Source organism: Echiichthys vipera, assembly GCF_963691815.1.
Source record: "Echiichthys vipera genome assembly, chromosome: 6".
Lineage (NCBI taxonomy): Eukaryota > Metazoa > Chordata > Actinopteri > Perciformes > Trachinidae > Echiichthys > Echiichthys vipera.
Window position 1 is genome coordinate 6,743,424 of NC_139831.1, and position 19,161 is coordinate 6,762,584.

A 19,161-nucleotide genomic window follows, 5' to 3' on the forward strand; every position below is an offset into this window, starting at 1 on the left:
CAAGGGCTGGGATGATATGCTTTTCTTCTGATTGGATACTATCACGATATCTGACTGTGGATTCAATATATATATATATATATATATATTTGTACCGAGCTTCAATCTGACAATTCATTGCAATTTTTGTTTACTTTTTTAACTCTAGACCATGGAAAAAAGTATAATCATACACTTCCAGAGACTTTTACTTCTGTGAATTGATAGAGTAAAAATGTTTCCAGCATGTTTTTAGTAAGAGTTGTCCTGAAGTCAAATATATCAGTCGTTGTCAGTAATCATGGAGCTTTTTTTAGCACCGCATGTCTTCAGAAATGCAGCTATTTCAAGGTACAAATATGGGAGTTTTACTTTGAAATATATGTAATTTGATGCAGTAAAAATGCTTCCATGTCTGTATGAAGTATCGGTGTCATTAACAGGAATTATTTAGTACATTTTTCCAGCAAACGATGAATCAAAGAATGAAGAAACCTTTCTCACAAATTTGTGGTACTTTATTTTTGTAATTTAGGGGACGTAACGTGTTTCTATTTACGCATAATATGTATAATATTTGTTGCTTGTATAGCTGGAGTTTGCCACGAAAACAATTTCCCCCTGGGATTATTCAAATAATTCTGATTCTGATTCATGTATACCCTTCGTTAACTCAGACTACAGACTGTAACAATAAAAGCATATCTCCCTTCTACATCTAGATGGACTAAAATCAAGCAATTCAAGTAGTTTTAGGAAACTTGCATTACCAGAGTGAATTGTTTTTCTTTCCCCTCCCCTTATTTTACCTGATCTCCACGCTTAAGGCCAACTTCTGCTGCCTTGCTCCCAGCCTCCACGGCATCGATGAAGATGCGGAAACCTTTCTCCTGACCTCCGAGAAGGCTGAAGGCCAGTGGAGAGTCTCTGGACGGCTTGGTCAGCGTCACCAGCCGCGGCTTGGCTTTAGCAGCACACGCTATATTTAACAGTCTGAGGTGCCCACACATTTTCTGGGAAAAAAAATAAGATGTGAGGAAAGTGCAATAAATGGCACAAAACATTTATTTTTTCATGTGAATAATCCCTGTGTGTGTAATTATACTTACTTCTTTCTCCAGATTATTTTCAAACTCTTCCAGAAAGTGAGTCATGGCAGGGTCACCTTCAAAATCATTGAAGTGATTGTTTACCCATAGCAAGACTACCCGTGTAACCTGGAGCAAGCACATGATCAGCACAGGTCAATATACAGTTTACTGGTTGGCCAGTACTGAAAGTATTGTATTGCTTATGACCTAAACACGTCTGAGTTCATGAAAAATGTCTGTTTAGGTGTGTTTGAGTGCCTACATTTTACATTATTCAGCTTAAAACATTCTGTTTCTGATTAATATTTGAATTATTTCATCAGTTCATGCAGATATACAGTACAGTGGTACAGCTCCCCTACCTTGTCCCTGAGACTGGGGTCATGGAACCACTCCAGGAGCTTCTTGCCCACGACCATGGGGCTGGAGAGGAAGGTCCTGTAGGTCAACAGGAAGTCCTCGATGTAGGTCGGGTCCACCACAGAGTGTTCCTCCACCAGGTGCATGGTGAGACGCTCCGATGTGCCCTGAGGTTTAAAATGATGGTATTGTTGTTAAAAATTACCTTTCGCGTAGAATGATTGGCTTGTAAAGATCTGTTCAAATATCTAGCGATAATTGTTCAGTTGGCTGTTGAGTGACTCTCCTAATTGTGTTTTGGGGGTTTAAGGAACATGTAAACTGAAATGTCCATTTGTCACCTTGATGACGATGTGCCCTTTCCTGGTGCCGGTGCGGTCCAGTTCACGGTGTTCTTTCACCATAACAATCTCTCCTTCCTCCTCGACCTTCTGCATGTTCTTCTCCACCTGGTTGAGGATGCAGCAGTAGTCCTGCTGGGCTATGCACACAAACTGGACAAGACAGGATAAAACAAGTTAGAGACATATTTGATACAGTTTGAAAATATATGCATGCAGTGAGGTGTATTTCAAAACATAATATTTCTATTACTACTTCCCCTTGGTTCTTAACCTATAACAGAACCACTGATAAGAACACAAATGAAGATTTTACAGTTCAATTAATACAGCTGATAACAGCTGATTACAAATAAATGCTGCATAGCAACTAAACTATTACCCCTTCTGATAAACTGTTAAAAAAGGAGAAAAGATTTTCTTATCTCAGCCACTGAGCGCAGGTCCTGATGATTAAAAGGACTAAAAACATTTCAGCACTTGTGATCCTGCTCTTTACATGCACTAGCCTGCAGTAATCTCTTTCAAATGGTTGTTTCACACATTAAAGTGGACGCTATTGCCTAAAGCAACTCACAAAGTCATGAGTGCAACACTGTCTGCAGGCAGTGGGTCATAATGTGATTTAATATCATAAGATGTATGATCTATGATATCATGATATCAGCATTCGCCCCAGACTTTTCACACTAAGATGAAGATGAAATGGACCTGCTAGCAAGATCTTACCTGGCAGTCGTCCACCTTGGTCTTCATCACACCCTTCATGTATTCCTTCTCCATGGTTGGTGACACCCCAAAACTGTTCCCCATACATAGGATCTCTGTCCTGCCCTCGGGGTACGTCACCTCCACCGAACCGTTCAGGATCACTGACCACGAGTCCAGCTGGAACCAGAACAAGTGATTATATTAGTTCAATGTTGGAAGAAAAAAAGAACAAAAAGAAGAGAAACAAAACGTTGGTTGAAGAAAGGAAACATAACAACAATAGCTTTTTAGATCAGATTCAGCTCAGTCAAATAATATTCCCAACAGCTGTTGTCGCTTAATGACTCAAAGTTATTTATCAAGAAGAACCATATGCAGGAACTACAAGGGGACTGCTGCGCTAACAGATGGTTTTTACTTCCCTCAGAGGGAAACAGCAATAGCACGGGATTATTAGAGCTGCCCGGCAAAACACAACTAGAATATGAAGCTACAATACACTCAAAAGCATTGTTATAAGAAATAAACGATCTTATAAAGATCTTTTTCTCTCATTTTGAGGGATTTAGTGAAGATAAGGATGTTTTCAAGAATTCCTGAAAAGCCGATATTTCAGAGCTTCACATCTTTTACCCTGACAGCAACAATATGCTCTTTGAACCGTGAATGCTCTGTGACCTGACACTTACTAAAGTGACAAGGCCTTCAAGACTAGGTTTGCTCTCTATTCTTTGAGTGCATCATAGGGAGGGAGAGGGAGAGGGAGATACAGTAGGTGATGCCTGCTTTAGTTGCCAAGGGATCGTAGATAAGGCCTAGGGGTTGTCTGCCATTCAGATTTAATAGAGCAGAAAAAAACATTAAATGAAAGAAAAAAGATTCATTGGTGTGATGGGGTGAGACAAAGGTTCAGTTCTACGAGACACACACATATATAAATATAATTGAACAGAAGACAAAGTCACAAGACAGGGCTTATGTGAGCATGAATATACACCAACACACACCTCCTCTCCATCGTTGAGAACGATGGTGCCGGCGCGTTCGACCACAGCGAACACCATGACTGCGCAGAGTTCCCTCCTCACTGACATGGTCATGTTGGCAAACGCTGGCAGTTGATGCATGAACTCCAGTAATTGCTCTGTGAGAGGGCCAGAGGAGAGACAGTGGAAGAAGAAGAGGAGGTTGAGAAAAGGAGCATAAAAGAGTCTTGACACCCAGAGGAGAGAAAGAGGACAGATAGGCAGCGCTCTTGGCAAGCCTGCACTGGCCTCACTTCCAGCCAAGAAGTCACGAGTATTAAAACGGATCATCAACACAGTGAATAGCCAACAGAGGAATCATTATCTGGAGAACATGAAGCCAAATATCAATTTCATTGATAAAAAAACTTTCAAGGCGAGCCAAGAATATTGCTGACACCTCACTCAATGACCTCTGCTTAAGTTTAAGAAGACCATTGCAGACAGTGAAACTGAAATAGTGCTACAATCAGGTTTAAAGGATCAGTTCATTAAAATGACCAAGAAACATATTTTCTGGCTCAATCTAAAAGGCATCGAACCATGCAGACAGTTTCATGGATGTTCCTTTGTATAGTTTGAAGCACTGGAAAAAAAGGCTGCAACTAACGATTATCTTACGTCTACTAACAATTGATTTCATTATCGATTAATCTGCCTAAATCAGAAAAAAGTAAACATTTCCAAATTACTTATCATATATAAATAAGAGAATCTGTGAAAAGCTGGAACTTTTAAACATTTGGTATTTCTGCTGACTAACATAATTTATCAATTATTAAAATACCCATAACTAAAAACAATCCTCAGACATAACTGTGAGCACTTTTTATAGAGGCAACTTCTTCAGTCAAAGTCATTCTGTCACAGTGAGCTCACAAACTTTCTATTTTACAGCTCAACAGTAAGGATATGTTCAACCCTAGGCACAACAAAACTGCTGTGTGCATGGCTAATAAGTAGGAAAATATGTTATTTGGATGGATGGATGAAATATCGGTTGTATTTATCGGAGTGTGAGACGTCAAGGAAAATACTGTCCAAGATATTCTGCGGCCCCCTACACTGAGGTCCAAAGTAGGAAAATACCCCTCTCTCCCCATCTATCAACCAGTCCTTTCCTCCTGGCAGCAGTCTGGTGTTCTGGCTGACCTGTGCTTGGCATGGCAACAGCCTCGTGTGTGAAGCTGCGGAAGCACTGAAAGTTTAATGTGCTGGGAGAGGTGAGGCGAGAGGATGTGCTGGAGTGACCTAGAAAAGCCTGCCGGCAGTGGGAGGGGTGTGCTGCGGGGGGAGATCAGCGAAAGTGGGGGGGAGGGGGGGAATGGTTGGCACTCTCTACATCCATTGCAACATCCATCCCCAGTCCACATCTGTAGCTAAGCTTTGAGAGTGTGTAAAAGGTTTATTTTTCAAAAAACATGCCTATCATTATCGTTGGAGTTGAGTCATAGAATTAAGGGATATGATACTGCAAGCCTGATGTGGCTCTGAGAATTACTCAAAAGCCGACATTGTAAATGAAAGCAGGAAAGCATAACAGGCTTCATACACATGTACATTTATTGTGACCAATTTAAATAAGAAAGGAGGGTGTGGATTTTATACAGCACTGAATTAATCTGAAATTGGGACAAGGAGTAGTGTTCCAGCTGAAAACAATAGATAGCTTTTAAAACACACTCTTCTTCAAAGAAGTTGTATGTATTTTCTAAAGTAAACCCAGGGAAAAATAACTTTTCCTTAGCTGCAATTAAGCAACACTGTTTATCACGTTTCGTTTTAGGCGCCCACCTATGTCGTCATCGGTTCTGTCCATCGGGTCCTTCTCCAGGCAGTCCCGCACGATGTCACGGCTCATGAGGGGGTCAGAGGCTCGCTCGATGTCCTCCTCGTCATCGTCCTCCTCAGAGTCGACGGCGGTCTCTGGCAGGCCACTCAGGTCCATGTCGCCTGGTTCGTTTTCTGTGGCCTACAAAAAGCAAACAGATGAGAATTGATTCTGTTATCAAAGCGATACAAGTAGAAGGGATTTGGTGTCTCCATCCAACATCAGCGATTGGAGCTGGCTGTCCATGATCAAAACATCAACGCTCAGATGGACCAGTGTGTCCATTTATAGCCACGTCTTCGAGCAAGACACCTTCCTGCATGCTCATTACAAACAATGCTTTAGATTATTATTAGATTAGTCAGCTCAACGCCTAAAAAAGTACATATAATGATGGTTGTTGCAGACAAATCCAGTGACCATAGTATTATTCAACTGACAGCCAGTATAAAAAAATCTGCATAATAAGGATATGGAGACAGGTTGCACATGCACATACACACTGCTGAAATCATTTTACAGTACAAACACCAGTGTGTGTCTAACCAAAAGTAAAATAAAACAACAGCCTCTGTCAAGCTATAGTGCAGGTTTGACCCATTTAATGAAATGGATTAGAGGTATGCAGTACAGTATGAAAGAAAGACAGGCGTCAACACTGCATACAAAACAGGCTGCTATGCATAGTAACAAGCTAATTAACTCCAAACTTTTCGCTCCTCTCCCCCTCAGCAAACTCCACCGCCTGCCTCGAAGCCAGATCCTGTTCTTTGAAAGCACAAGATGAAATATGTGCAGAGATGAGGAAAATCAACCGGGATGAGGAGTGAACGTAATTCAATTACTTGTGCAGGAGTGATACTAACAGAGTTCCTCTGCTATCATCAAAGGAAATAGTTCTATAAATGACAGAAGGGCCATATTGCCTGGTCCATGCTCACACAACATGAAACCTTCTCACAGAAAAAGCCAAAGCAGTCGGTAAAAAGAGGACTACAAAGCATCAGCCTTGCTACCTCGCCACAGTGGGAAAAAAATCCCCTTCTTACCTCAATATGGTGCCCAACCTCAAGCTTCTTAATAGTAAGAGAGGAAAAGGTTGCCTTTGCAAACTGTCCACAAAATCCCAGAGCCAGACGCATCTTCGCTTCCCAGACTGTCGGTCTGCTTTTAATTTTTCAAAGCTCAGAGTCCCTGTGCTAGCCCAGTCTCTCGTAGAAAACCTCTGTCATTTCTCCTCAAATGCCATGTGCAAAAGGCTCATTAAAGATTCAGGCCAGTGTCTGAGTGGCCATTTGGGCGTCACCGGCACACACACACCCTGGTGGGCGGGGCTGATGATCTGGTAGTATGAGTGAGGCGATATTGAAGAGTGACAGAGGTATATCTCATCTCAAAATAAAATAAATCAACAACCAAAGTGGATGCATTAAAGGAAATTTCAAAATAGAAAGACTTATACTTGAATAGTATTCCCTTAGCACTCTTTGAAATAAAACTTTAGACAGTTGCATATTCATTGCCTGTTTTCTACAGAGGACACACATGACAGGTTCACCACTGTTATATCTGCAGTAACTATATTAAGGAGCAAACATAAATCAACGACAGACGTGGGGATGCATATTCCTGCATAGATGTCACAGTGACTGAGGAGAACTTAACACACGACCCGCTAGACTCGGAGAGCTAAACGCTGTATTTAAACGCAAGTTGCCTTTGTTTTCGTGCACAAGCTTGTTTCCGTGTCATCTATGCAACGAAAATCCATTAATGTGCAGTAAGCATTACAAGTCAGTGGGCGAGTCAGGTGTTGTTAATATTTTATCAGGGCTATTCTTGGATCAATGCTTTCAAAATCCTTCTGAAGAGTCAATTTCATGATTTATTCAGACACAAAACAGTCCGCCATGTTGCCGGTGACGTGAGAGTGATGTGGGACTCTTCACAAGGTGATTCAATTGTCGAGGTCAGAAGAGGCTGCGGATACTAGAGCAGCAGGGTGGACCAGAGGTTTAACTATTCAATGCTCAATAATCCGTATTTCTTTATCTCATATCTACCAATTAACTCCTTGCGACCTAGGGAAGTGTAAAGAACTCGGCTTCCCCTGATCCCTTTATTCAGTGAATACCACAAATCACTTGAGATCTACTACGTCACATTATTAATGAATAAACCAGCAGGGTGCAACTTTAGCTACTGATAAAAAAATAATGTTGCTTAAAACAAACAGTTTGGGGAGTCATGCCGGGTACCCCAGGACAGTTCTAATCCTATTCTCCATTTTTAATGCTTGTATGTGTTTTGTGTGCTAAGTGGAGTGGTCTCAAATAGAGGTAGGGGGGGCTTGTGAAATGAAGCAGTTCAACCCTGAAGACTGGCTGATTAAAGTAAAAGACAAACTATCTTTAACAACTGCTACTTCACCCTCATTACAGAGGTGGTGAAGCAGTAACCCCAAACATTTCATTTAAACTAATCACAACCCAAACACAAATATATCCAACCAGCGACAAGAAGTACAACAAAACTGCATGGTTTTAATTGATCAGAAGCTTTTTCTCGGCACGGTAATTGTGGTTGAATTGAGCTGAACTTGGCAACTTTAAATTACTTGTTTGATTCAAATAACAACCAAAAACCCAAACATATTTATTTAGTTTTCTAACATAAGAGCTCAAATGATTAACTCAATGTCAAAATAGTTCATACCACTATCATTTTCTAGAACTTGACTTATTGTTTGCGCTCTAACGCAATCTGATTATTGGACTGTGAAGAAAAGGTACGGACAAAAGAGCTTGCATATTAATCATCAAATAGGTAAAACACATGTAGCACAAGCACACGTATAAAGTAGATCACCAGTGAGCTGAGCAGAGAAGTTTGATCGCATGTGACAAGAGAGAAAGACATTGAGATCCAGACATCACATGTTAAGGCAAGGTGTGTGAGTATATATAGCACTCAGAGACAGAGCAGCTGTTTCTGCAGGTAGACTAAAAGCTGTCACAGTAGCAAAGGAGGAGCGAGAGCCTGAAGAAAGAAGGAACAGGACAGTGTGTTTCAGAGCGAGAGAGGAATCGAGAGACAGAGCTAGCAGATGGCTGTAAGACCGGGATCACAGACTGGGGACAGGAGAGCCTGTTCAACCTGCCCCAGCCAGCCACAGCATGGCCAAACATACACACACACAGACACACGCACGTCTTTACATTAGCACACGCTCGTACAAGCTTCGCACACAATTATAAAGCTGTAGTCAAACAATTTGATCTAATGCCCCTGCACGCACACACACACACAAGCCAAGAAGAAGTCCAAACAGAACAAACGTGATTCTGACTGATGCCCCTGAGCACAGTCACATGCACACTTACAAACACACAAATAGGCACACAGCAGGTGGCAGCATTAGGAGCCAAGAGGGTGGGTGCTCTGTGTTAAGAGGATTAGTTGCAGGGTTTGGGGCACGTCCACAGTCACAAGATGTTGTGTGCTCTTTTGAGCTGAATCATGTTTTATTAACCTCTGGGGGGTAAGGTTGCCAGTGTACATTAGTCACTCTTACCACATAAACATATTCAATGCCACTGTTGCTCTTTGTGATATTGTGGCATAACAATGGCACATAAAGCTCCTAATAAAATGAGATAACATCACAGGTCCCTGGGAGTTCTCTACGTCTGCTTTGAGTTGATGAGAGGCAGAGCTGGACTCAGGACGTAGGCTGGACCACCTACTCGCAGCCCTCCGCCTGTCTGCTCGTCTCCCGTTGAGCAGTGACAGTGTCCTATAAGTGTCTCTGTCTGCCAAGCGTTTGCATTCTTTCCCAAATCTTCTTGTCCTACTTAATGAGACTACCCTTTGGTCCCTGAAGTACAAGTCTCACCAACTTGGAATAATACGAGCTGGGCTTCAGTTCAACCCTCTTAGTTGGGTTAGAAAGATTAGCTGAAAGCACTCATTTACATGCCGTGTTAGTCTAATCTAGAAAAACAAACATCCCATTGTTAAAGAAAGCTAACCCCAAATCAATCAATACTGCCATTTGTTCTTTTGTTCTTTTTCTGCTGAGTGTTAGATGAACAGATTGACACCACTCATGTCTGTATACAGTAAATATAAAGTGTGGGCTACCAGCTGGCTAGCTTAGCTTAACATTAGCACAAAGATAACAAAATCTACCAGCACCACTAAAGCTGACTGATAAAGATGCTTTATGCTTTTTGGTTTTGTACAAAAGCCCAAGCATAAATATGACAAGTTGTGAGTGAGTATTTCCGCTAACCTATGCTAAGCTAACGAGCTGCAGATAGTAGCTCCATAATTACTGTACGGACATGGGAGTGGTATCAATTTTTACAACTAATTAAAAGAAATAAAATTGGCTAAAGAACGATGCACTTAGCTAGACTGGGGAATCGACTTCATGACCGTCCAGTTAAACTATCACACCCCGCTGAACTAGCCAGGGGAGTCCAAACTGGGGATCCAGCACCTTACCTGATAAATGTCTGACAGGCTGCTGCTTCCAGAGTCGCTGGTGATACTACATCCTGAGTGGCTGGAGGAGACGTGGGTCACCTGTGGGTGCAAGCCGTCGGCCAGGTGAAGTCTGCTGAAGTCTGCGGGGAGCTGCACGTACACACACACAACATACACACAGATGGTCAGTATCAGCCAGCTCAGCCGCCACCGCTGGTCGCTTACGCTAACACTCATGCTTGCTGCCAGCCGAGTGATAACACACTTAGGGGCAAGTGATCCTTCAGTTTGATTGAAGATATAGTTTAAAGAAAATGGCTTCCCTGCTTGGATATCACTATATTTCTTTTCTTTTCCTGTTTTACAGTGGACACATTCTGAGGAACTGAACAGTGGCTGCTTTTGCATGTGATTCTTACACAGAGCCTCTTCTATTCATTAATACTATGGATTATATTTGACTTTACTCCACAGCTGTGATAATACAATGTTAACAGAACAAAACATATTAATTAGTCCCACTGCAAGAGCTGGGGGTTTAGGGGTGGGACTGCCTCCACACAGCTCCCAACCTAATTTCTTTCATGACCATTAGCACTAACATGTACACGCGGGTGGACCAACTATCACACAAACAACAATTTCAATACACACAGACAGAGAGAGAGAGAGAGAGAGAGAGCGAGAGCTTCAATTAACTATGGAGGACTAAACATACCAAAATAAAAAAAGTGCCATTAAATTCACCAAAATAATATTTAAAATGTAGGCATTATTTAACAGTAATTTGCAGCTATATTAATCTTCGTAAAATTGAGTACAGTGCCTTTAAACATAAATTACTATCAAAGCGAAGAAAAAGGCATAAACAAAGAAAACAATTACTTAAATTATCCGACTTCCATAGATCAAAAACCCTTGAACACAACATAGGAGTGAATAAAATAAGTTTCTTTTTCTTCACACTCCCTCTATGTCAGTTAAAGAACACACTAAACCTGGTCTTCATTTATTAAAAAGTCTAAATGGGTGCCTAACAGGTCTCGTGAACAGCAGTCTCATTGTCTCTGTGACACACTAACTGTTCGACAACACTGATGGAGCTCCTGATATCAGTTGTTTGCTGCACTGGAACCTCTTTTTTCATTAACTGAGTAAACCAACAAGAGGCGCTGCATACATCAAGGAAGGAAATACCCTCATTAAAGCATGCAACTCCCATAACCTAAATGAACACTTGGCAGTAACGGGGGGAAACCCCTCTGAGTAATTAATACTGTATAAAGTAACAGAAAGTCACGCTGTAATTAGCCAAGTTCAAAATGAGCCAACCCACTTCTCTATGGAGATGACCCTGAAATGTAAAATACATCAGAAACCCCCCGCTGAAGGTTCAAGATGCAGATGATTAAAACAAAAACAAGTCTAGCGGTTAGTATACTAGCAGTGTTTGCGGTTTATCTGAGGAACATGCTGTCCTCTATTTATATGTATAATATTAGAGCTGAAACAAGACTTTTCAAGAAACATGACAAAACATCTGCTGGTGGAAACTTTTCTCTGTTTTCTATCATTTAAAATGTAGTATTTGGGGTTAAAAACACGTCTATGCAGATGACACCATGATCATTTTGCACTATTTTCTGACATTTATTAACTGTATATTAACTGTATCATGTATCGACACTTTGGTTTCAAACGGGTATCAACAGTTAAAAACATGTGATAGTAGATGTGATTATTTATTCATTCGCCATTGGGGAAATTCCATTGGTAAATACAATTTTACCTAGGATGACAAAAAATCTCACTAGCTATCTAAAGTCCTTTATTTTGAACATATTAAGAAGTGTTTCATTTACACTACATATTTATCTGTAAATATTATACTCTACATTTTATTTCAGCTCACCTTAAACATATTGTTTTGAAATCTGCACTATATATGGTCACTAGAAAGCCACAGGGGTGAATTTTGAATTTAATCAAACTGCGTGAACTAGTTTATGGAGTCTATAGACATAAATATTTGATGGCTAAATGTTTTATTTACCAATATATATTTGATACTCAGCAGGGAGGCCGCTCTGAGTCGCTTTAAGCTCCACTTCTGGCTGCGGCAGATCATCAATATTACATTTTTACACCTAAAAGTCAAAAGTGTGGCTGTTTCAACGAGGCTGATATCGGGGCCATGCTGTATGATTTCAGATGCGAATAGTAAACAAGATTTTTGAGTTTTATTTATGTATTTTAAATGTTTCTTTTAAAACATTTTAATTTATCTAACTTTGATACGCGCCAGGAGAAAGGGGCCAGACAATCTCATAAAGACAAAACTTAGCTCAAAAGGATCCTGACGTAAGTGTGACAGTGGACAGATTAAGCAGTCACTAGCCAGGCTGTCTTATGTGAAACCTAAAGTGGTCTCTGAAGAACAGTAGTCCGTGTGTCAGTCTCATCTGCCTTAATATGCACTTTGGGCTGTAAGTAACTACACACTGCCTCAGATAGTTGTGAAAATCAACCTCCACAGCGGCAACACTATGAAGTCTCATTTGGATGACAAATGGAATTTATTACATAGAAATACAACCTGGGAAGTTAATTTGCAAGTAAATGGATTTGATCCGTCATCTGTTCTTCAACATATTTGGGAAAAAAACACGTCACAGCTTCTGAAGCACTTGTCTGCAGAGTTTTGGAAATGGGAAGGAAAGCTGCGTTTTCTGCTGGCAGAATTATCCCTGTCGGAATTATGAATTATTATTATGGATGGATTATGACTGTTGGAAACTAGTTTTGACTAAAGGGCTTCTCAGTATTCATGATCTGCCCTTTGAGACAGAACAGCAATAAAATTGAAGAGCTCGGAGGTGTTGTGGCACTGAATTGAATTGGCAGAAGGTGTGACAAGATATTTGGAGACCTTTCTGAGCTGTTTGAGCGTAGATATATTTAAATTTTCTCCTCACAAAGTGCCTTTATGTGTCGGTGACAAGAGACTGAGAGCCAGACAGTGCAGCTCCCGTGGCACTGAGGTGTGATGTGACTATACTGTGTCAAAGATTGCCATCATGTTTAATTATCTGGCTGGCTGCACTAACCAAAATGGTCGACCGGAGGGCCCAGTCAGTCCCTATCCCCCCCCTCGGGCTGCTATTTCCCATCCCCTCATCTGGTCGACTTCACTTTGAACGCCTCCAGCTGACTTCCACGTTGTTATTATTACCGGCTGGGCAATATTGTGTGTGACGAATCTCTTTGTCTGTTTATGACTGCACAGCGATGAAGCCTCATCACATTTCCTTTTGATGGCTTTTGGGAGCAAAACAGATTATGGTGCAGTTCACTCTCATGTAATACAAACTTCAGAAGTGGAGTTATGTTGGAGCTAAGACCATGATCATTTATATTTATTACAGTGCCATAATGCAGTTTGGCCACATATAATGGATTTATATAGCGCCTTTCTCAGTACTCAAGGCGCTTTGCACATATCATTATATCGCCCTGGCCTAATGGGGAGTAGGACTAAAACATTTTTGGTTTTGGTCGTAAGAGTTTGTTGACGCAATATAGGATATCACCTGCCTTATCCTTTCACTATATAGATGAATAAACTCTAAAGACATTCCTGCCATATCGGAATCAAAGAGCACCTCAATGTCAATTAAAAAACTAAATTAATAACATATCCCTAACAGTTTGGTTGCACATTAAATGAATGGAACTTGACTGAGGGTAAATTAATTGAATATTCTCATTATTGAGAGTACAAGACCTGCCATTTGGAGTTTGTCGATATGGCCTTCCTACCCGGCCACTGGAGTGGTCTATGGGTCAATAATAATATGCCTGCTGGTTTCCACAACCAGCTAGAAAAGGTCCTACCTCCTAACAACAAACACCCATAAAATAAAAGCCCCACCCCCTGGAATGAGGGGAGAGATAAAGGGAGGGCAGGAAAGAGGGATAAAGGGAGAGGATAATAAACACTTAATCCTTTCTCTCCACTCATTTAGGTCAGCTGTCTGTCGGTCAATAAGCCAGGGTCCATTCAGTCTATAAGCATGTGGTCCATTGACCTCTTCGGCCCGATGGCATGCAAGAGACTGGGCCAAGATGGATGCCAGCACAACACGCACTCATTGTGCTTTTCCAATCAGTGGCACGACGACACGGAAATACATGTTTAGTGCATGCTTAACCCCAATTGATCTGCAGAGTCTGTACAGGCTATTGTTTGAATCTATTAGTGATAAGATAACCATCAACCACAGCATAAAAATAGTGATTCTCATCCTACCTTGTATTGGTCTCTCTGCACTCTTTTGCTCCGTATGCAGTGCTCTCTCGCAAACAAATGAGGTGAGCTCTGCAGAATCGCCAGCCAAGAATACGTACAATCAGCTGTCACAGGAGGATTAAGCATCGCTCTAATGCTGGAGCCACAACACTCAGCTCTGCCTACATGTGAGCAGATGTGGCGCTCCTTAAATTACACTGTAGACCTAATGACCTAGATTGCTGGGTGGAAGCGCTGGCTGGGTCTCAATCTCTTTACCGCCTTATATGCTGGGGGTGAATCTGTGCTACTGCACTAGATGTCAATTATAGTGGGTGGCCAAGCTCAGAAATGAAACCTTCATGAAGTTGTGCAAAGCCTTAAGGGGTCTTAAAAACACCCTCAATTTCCTCTGACAGGAGTAAAATGTCAATTTTTGGTTTGAATTATGGAGCAAAACACAACAACAAAATTATTTTTCATTCTGAATTAAAGCATCAAAAAATACCTGAAGCGTTGTTGCTCCTTTCAATATTTCACATGTAGTTTTAACTTTGTCTAATTATTAAAAATAGAGGGCTGCCAATGTTGGAAGGCTAAAAGGGAAGAGGCACATCCCAGAGTTTCCCCTGACCACGGTGGCCGCTTCTCTCTTTCCTGAGCCTCGCGGATCAAGAGATTAAAACCCTTTCGGCGGGGTGTCCGATTAAATGGACCTGATATGCTCTGTGGGCTTCCCCCTCCCTAGTTACAGCACCACCAGCCAGTACCACCCATGCCATCAGATAGACAAGGGGTGATGATTACCTACAATGAGATATACATTCCACTTTTTTGCCATTACAATCATGGGTGTTCCAGATGTCATTTATTGGTCAAGTAAGCTTCTCTTGCCTAACGAAAGTTGGCGGATGCGCAACAACTCTCGAAAAAGTATGCTTGTATACAGTTTGCATATCACTGCCAGCTGTTAAAAAGATTATAAGGGATTACAAAATTGACAAAATTGCAATTAAATAAAGAAAAACGTGTTATTTTAGCAGCACAGAGAAGGATCTCAGTCTCTAGTCCTCAGTCTCATCTATAACTTTCATCTGATTAACTATCCATGCCACAGCAAGGCTAAAACCTCTGGTCATACGTCTTCAGAACATAGACATTTCAATAAAACGTTCAAAGATAAGGAGACAGCCTTCATGGCTTAGCAATCACCAAAAGATAAAGTCATCAATGTCCATACAAACCCTAATAAATCAGCATGATTTGCACTACGGTAGTGTTAGTCAATGTGTGCCGTGTTGCAGTAAAGATAAAATGCAGCTACAAGAATGGAAATCATAGGTCTCCAAAGGAAAGATAAGCGATCAGGGACATTACACTTATAGCAGCCAATGGTCATGAGTCTACTACGGTGATGTCATTACTGTAATAAGATCTGGCGGCTGTTATTGACTCTACCCATGGTGGGATTCCTGCTGGGCTAAGTGAATGTTTACACAAGCCTACATTTGTATGCTAAAAACCTAAGAAAAGAAAAATCAAGCCCGGGAAAGAAGATAGAGGGAAAAGAGAGTCAGAAGCTGTGAACATACAAATTTAGAGATCTTCACGACACATTTTTACTAATTTCTACCACGACTAAAGAATATGTAGCTAACTTACACATGCTGAAAGACAATTGTAAAACAAGCCAAACTTAGAGGACCACAATAATTTTCTCTTAGTTTTATTAAACAGCCATTTGTGTTAACTGATTGGCTTGTCTGCTTGCTTTGTCCAAACAAGGTGTAAATATCATCTTACCAATAACAACTGTTGAGTAAAATGAAGAAGTACTTGATGTGTTTTGCCTTTCCTTGTTTGTCCAAGTAGTAACGAGTAGTAATGATAAATATTTATGGATAGTTTCAATAGTGGCTACTACTCTTTTGTTCTTTCCTGGAAAACCAGTGAAATCAATGTTGAAAGATCTATTTCAATGAAGGTATTTCTCAAATGGCACAGCCGCTTATGAAGCCTATATGTTATTACAGCCATACTATAATAGTAAGAAATGCTTATCGTGCTGATATCAAGGTGTATGCAGCATCAACAAACAACCGAGCACCACAGTGCATGTCGTAACTACAACCCTGTAAAATCCCAGAGTTGAGAGAGGAAAGCTTTTTTATCCACACTGGAGAGGTGCCTTTGGCTACAAATGGCACATAAAATCCATAATAGATGTTATAAAATGCATTGCTTTAAAAAGAAAATCCAATAAAATAGTTTTAGATGTTTTATGAATGCATCTGATACAAAAAAATGCATAGAGAAAGAGATTCTTAAGGCCCTTGGTACCCAGTGAGGCCACCGTGCTTCACAAACTGGAGGAGGAGGAGATATGTCATCAACACTGACACATCTATGACTATTATAGGAATATTAAGATGATTTTTTTCAGCATCTGTGCTCTGCCATCCAGGAACTTCCCATCACAGTGATTTACAGCCGTGCCTCTGTGTGTGTCTATGTGTCTGTATGTGTGTGTAGGTGTGTGTGGTCCCGACATGTGAGTGATGCCAGCGGCGCTGACAGCCGATCAATCCCTTTACCGTTCAAGTGCAGATCAGCTCGGGCCTCGGAGTGTCTGCTGGAGCTGCCGGCTGCTCCCAGCACCACGGACAGCGCCACCCGCAGCAGCAGCAGGGCCAAATAAACCGGAGGGTCGAACTAGTGCTTCAGCCGGTGAAGCAAAATTACATTTAACACGCCCCTAACTATCAACTGCGTTCGTACAGTCGTGATCTGCTTTAGACCAACACACGGTGCTGCAGCTGGAACCGCTCCTGGAGGTTAAGAGGTGGGGTAACTGAATGTAGAGCGGCTTCATCTCTGCACACATGACATCACCGGCCATCAAACCACCCTGATGTATTGCTTGTACGTATTTCCCCCCCCCCCCCCCCCCTCTCTCCAATGCAGAAGACACCTGGCGTGATTAATTTTATAGGCACATCTTAAGGACCTGCAATCAAATATTGTCATTTCAGTGCGCCGTAAAACATGATGAGGGCACAGACGTCGCTCGTTAAACACACACATGCATGTGCACCGCTGGATGTGTGTGTGTGCGTCTGTAAGCAAATGGGAAATCATTATTCAGCCATATATCTGCACAGGCATCGATACCAAAGCGAATGATTATCAGCCACATTGACCTGGTAGTATGTGTCTTCATTTCTAATATAAATACAAGTGCAATCATTCATCGAGAAGTAGGCCTTATACGACGCGAGTGTGCGTGTGTCTGCGCGCGCGAGTGACAGCAAGCACATGGCGGCCGTTTCTAGTACAACACACTGACACACATCGGAGGCTCGACAGGGCAATGATCAGCCTCTGTCCGGGCTTCTGCCGCGTCCTTGGTCTGCCCTGCGTTCATTCATCTTGTGGAGGGCTCGATAGAAATCCGATGCGTATCCATTATAGGGCCGGTAATCATATCTAGTGGGTCATAAATGAGGGAGAGAGAGAGAGAGAGAAAAAAAAGAGAGAGATGAAGAGAAGACGGTGCGCGTCGATAGGCTACTTACCGGGGTTTTATCTTGCTGGCTCGGGGCTCCATTGCTGTCTGATGCCGCTAATGGTTTCATAATGAATAAATGTTCACCGGGCTAAAATCTAACATCCCGGACCCGCTCTATGCTACAGAACAGACCCCCATCTTCATCCAAGCCGCCCGGCCTCTCTCCTCCCTCGGCTGCTGCACAGTCTCTCTGGAAGGAGGCGGCGGCTTGTCAGTCTTGGGAGTATCCGCTGTTCCTTGGCCTGATTAGACTCTCCAAACCAACACGCTCCTGCGATTATTCCAGCCTCCCCGCTGCTTCCCACAAAAAATATCTTAAAACCAAACAGGAGGAGGAGGAGGAGGAGGAGGAAGAGAGGAGGGAAAAAGATCCTTTTATTCGAGCAAAGAAGAGCCAGCTTTTTTTTCTCACCGCGCACTTGACAATCACATCTCCAGCCGGAGAACAGCGGCGCGCCGATAATAAAGCAGAAAACAGGAGAGAGAGAAAAAAAAAAGATGAGAAAAAATGGCTGACAACACTTTCACTCACGTTTGCTCCCTCCGCCTTCGCTCTCTTTCTCCGTCTCTCTACCCTCCCTCTCCCGAAAGTAAAGACCCACACACGAAAACACGCGCGCACACACAAACGCCTTTATGCACCATTACATTATTTGAAGACCGAGACGCCTGCAGCCTCCAGCGAGGTACTGTGCGTTAAACCCAGTGGTTTGTTTGTAACGGGAGCGGGGGATGTGTGTATGTGTGTCAGGGGTGGAGGAGGGGAGTCGGGGGGGAGGGGGGGGGGGGTAAGAACCTCCTCCCTGCCAGACAGTGATGCTGTAAGAGCAGCCACTATGGCTGTGTGCCCCTCTGGAGGGCTTACAACACCCCCAGCACAGCGAGAGAGATGGAAAGAGGAGAAGGGCGGATGAGAAAAAATGAAAGTGAGGAGGAGAGATGAGAGGGAGAGATGACACAAAGAGCAAAGCGTCAGGAAAGTGCTGATACACAGTGGAGAGGTGGGAGGAAGGAAATAAATTCATAAAAGGTGGATAGGATGGATGATAGAAGGATGAAGGGATGGAGGGAGGAGAGGAGCACAGTGCAGGTAATGCCATTATCACGCTCACTTCAACACAGGAAGGCGGCTGGCGCTGGTTGGCATAGTAACTGTATAAAAGGAAAGCCATTTCCTGGGCGGGGAGACAGAAACGGAGACAGCAGTACTTCCTCTTGAGAGGGTGAGTAAAAGAGGTAGACACATGAAGAAAGAGGGGGAAAGTGTAGCATCATTACTGATGAGAGGGAGTGAAAGAGGGAGAGGGAGCTGGAAGATAGAGGATGAATAAGTATTCAAAGGCAGCGATGATGTCACTCTGTCACTGTCGCTCAGCTGGAATAGCCATGGCAACTGGGTGAGCACGAGCCCCCCGCACCCACCCAGCCCCTACACACCCTCCGGGGCTTTCAGTTGCTGTGGCGACGGAAGCAGGG

General features: G+C 42.4%; 1 protein-coding gene across 5 annotated transcripts in view; it reads right to left on the reverse strand.

The window, feature by feature from the left end:
- rapgef2b (Rap guanine nucleotide exchange factor 2b) overlaps positions 1-19,161 on the reverse strand; it is a 108,041-nt gene that overhangs the window by 19,151 nt on the left and 69,729 nt on the right. For 4 of the 5 annotated variants that reach the window (XM_083914905.1, XM_083914903.1, XM_083914904.1 and 1 more), the window contains exons 7-14: positions 9,848-9,979; positions 5,302-5,479; positions 3,490-3,626; positions 2,501-2,659; positions 1,772-1,924; positions 1,433-1,597; positions 1,089-1,196; positions 789-992 (exon numbers count right to left, since the gene is read on the reverse strand). In XM_083914905.1, the coding sequence (XP_083771031.1) occupies positions 789-992; positions 1,089-1,196; positions 1,433-1,597; positions 1,772-1,924; positions 2,501-2,659; positions 3,490-3,626; positions 5,302-5,479; positions 9,848-9,979 (1,236 nt within the window). The remainder of the gene's footprint in view (positions 1-788; positions 993-1,088; positions 1,197-1,432; positions 1,598-1,771; positions 1,925-2,500; positions 2,660-3,489; positions 3,627-5,301; positions 5,480-9,847; positions 9,980-19,161) is intronic. The other variant, XM_083914906.1, reaches the window with a different exon arrangement.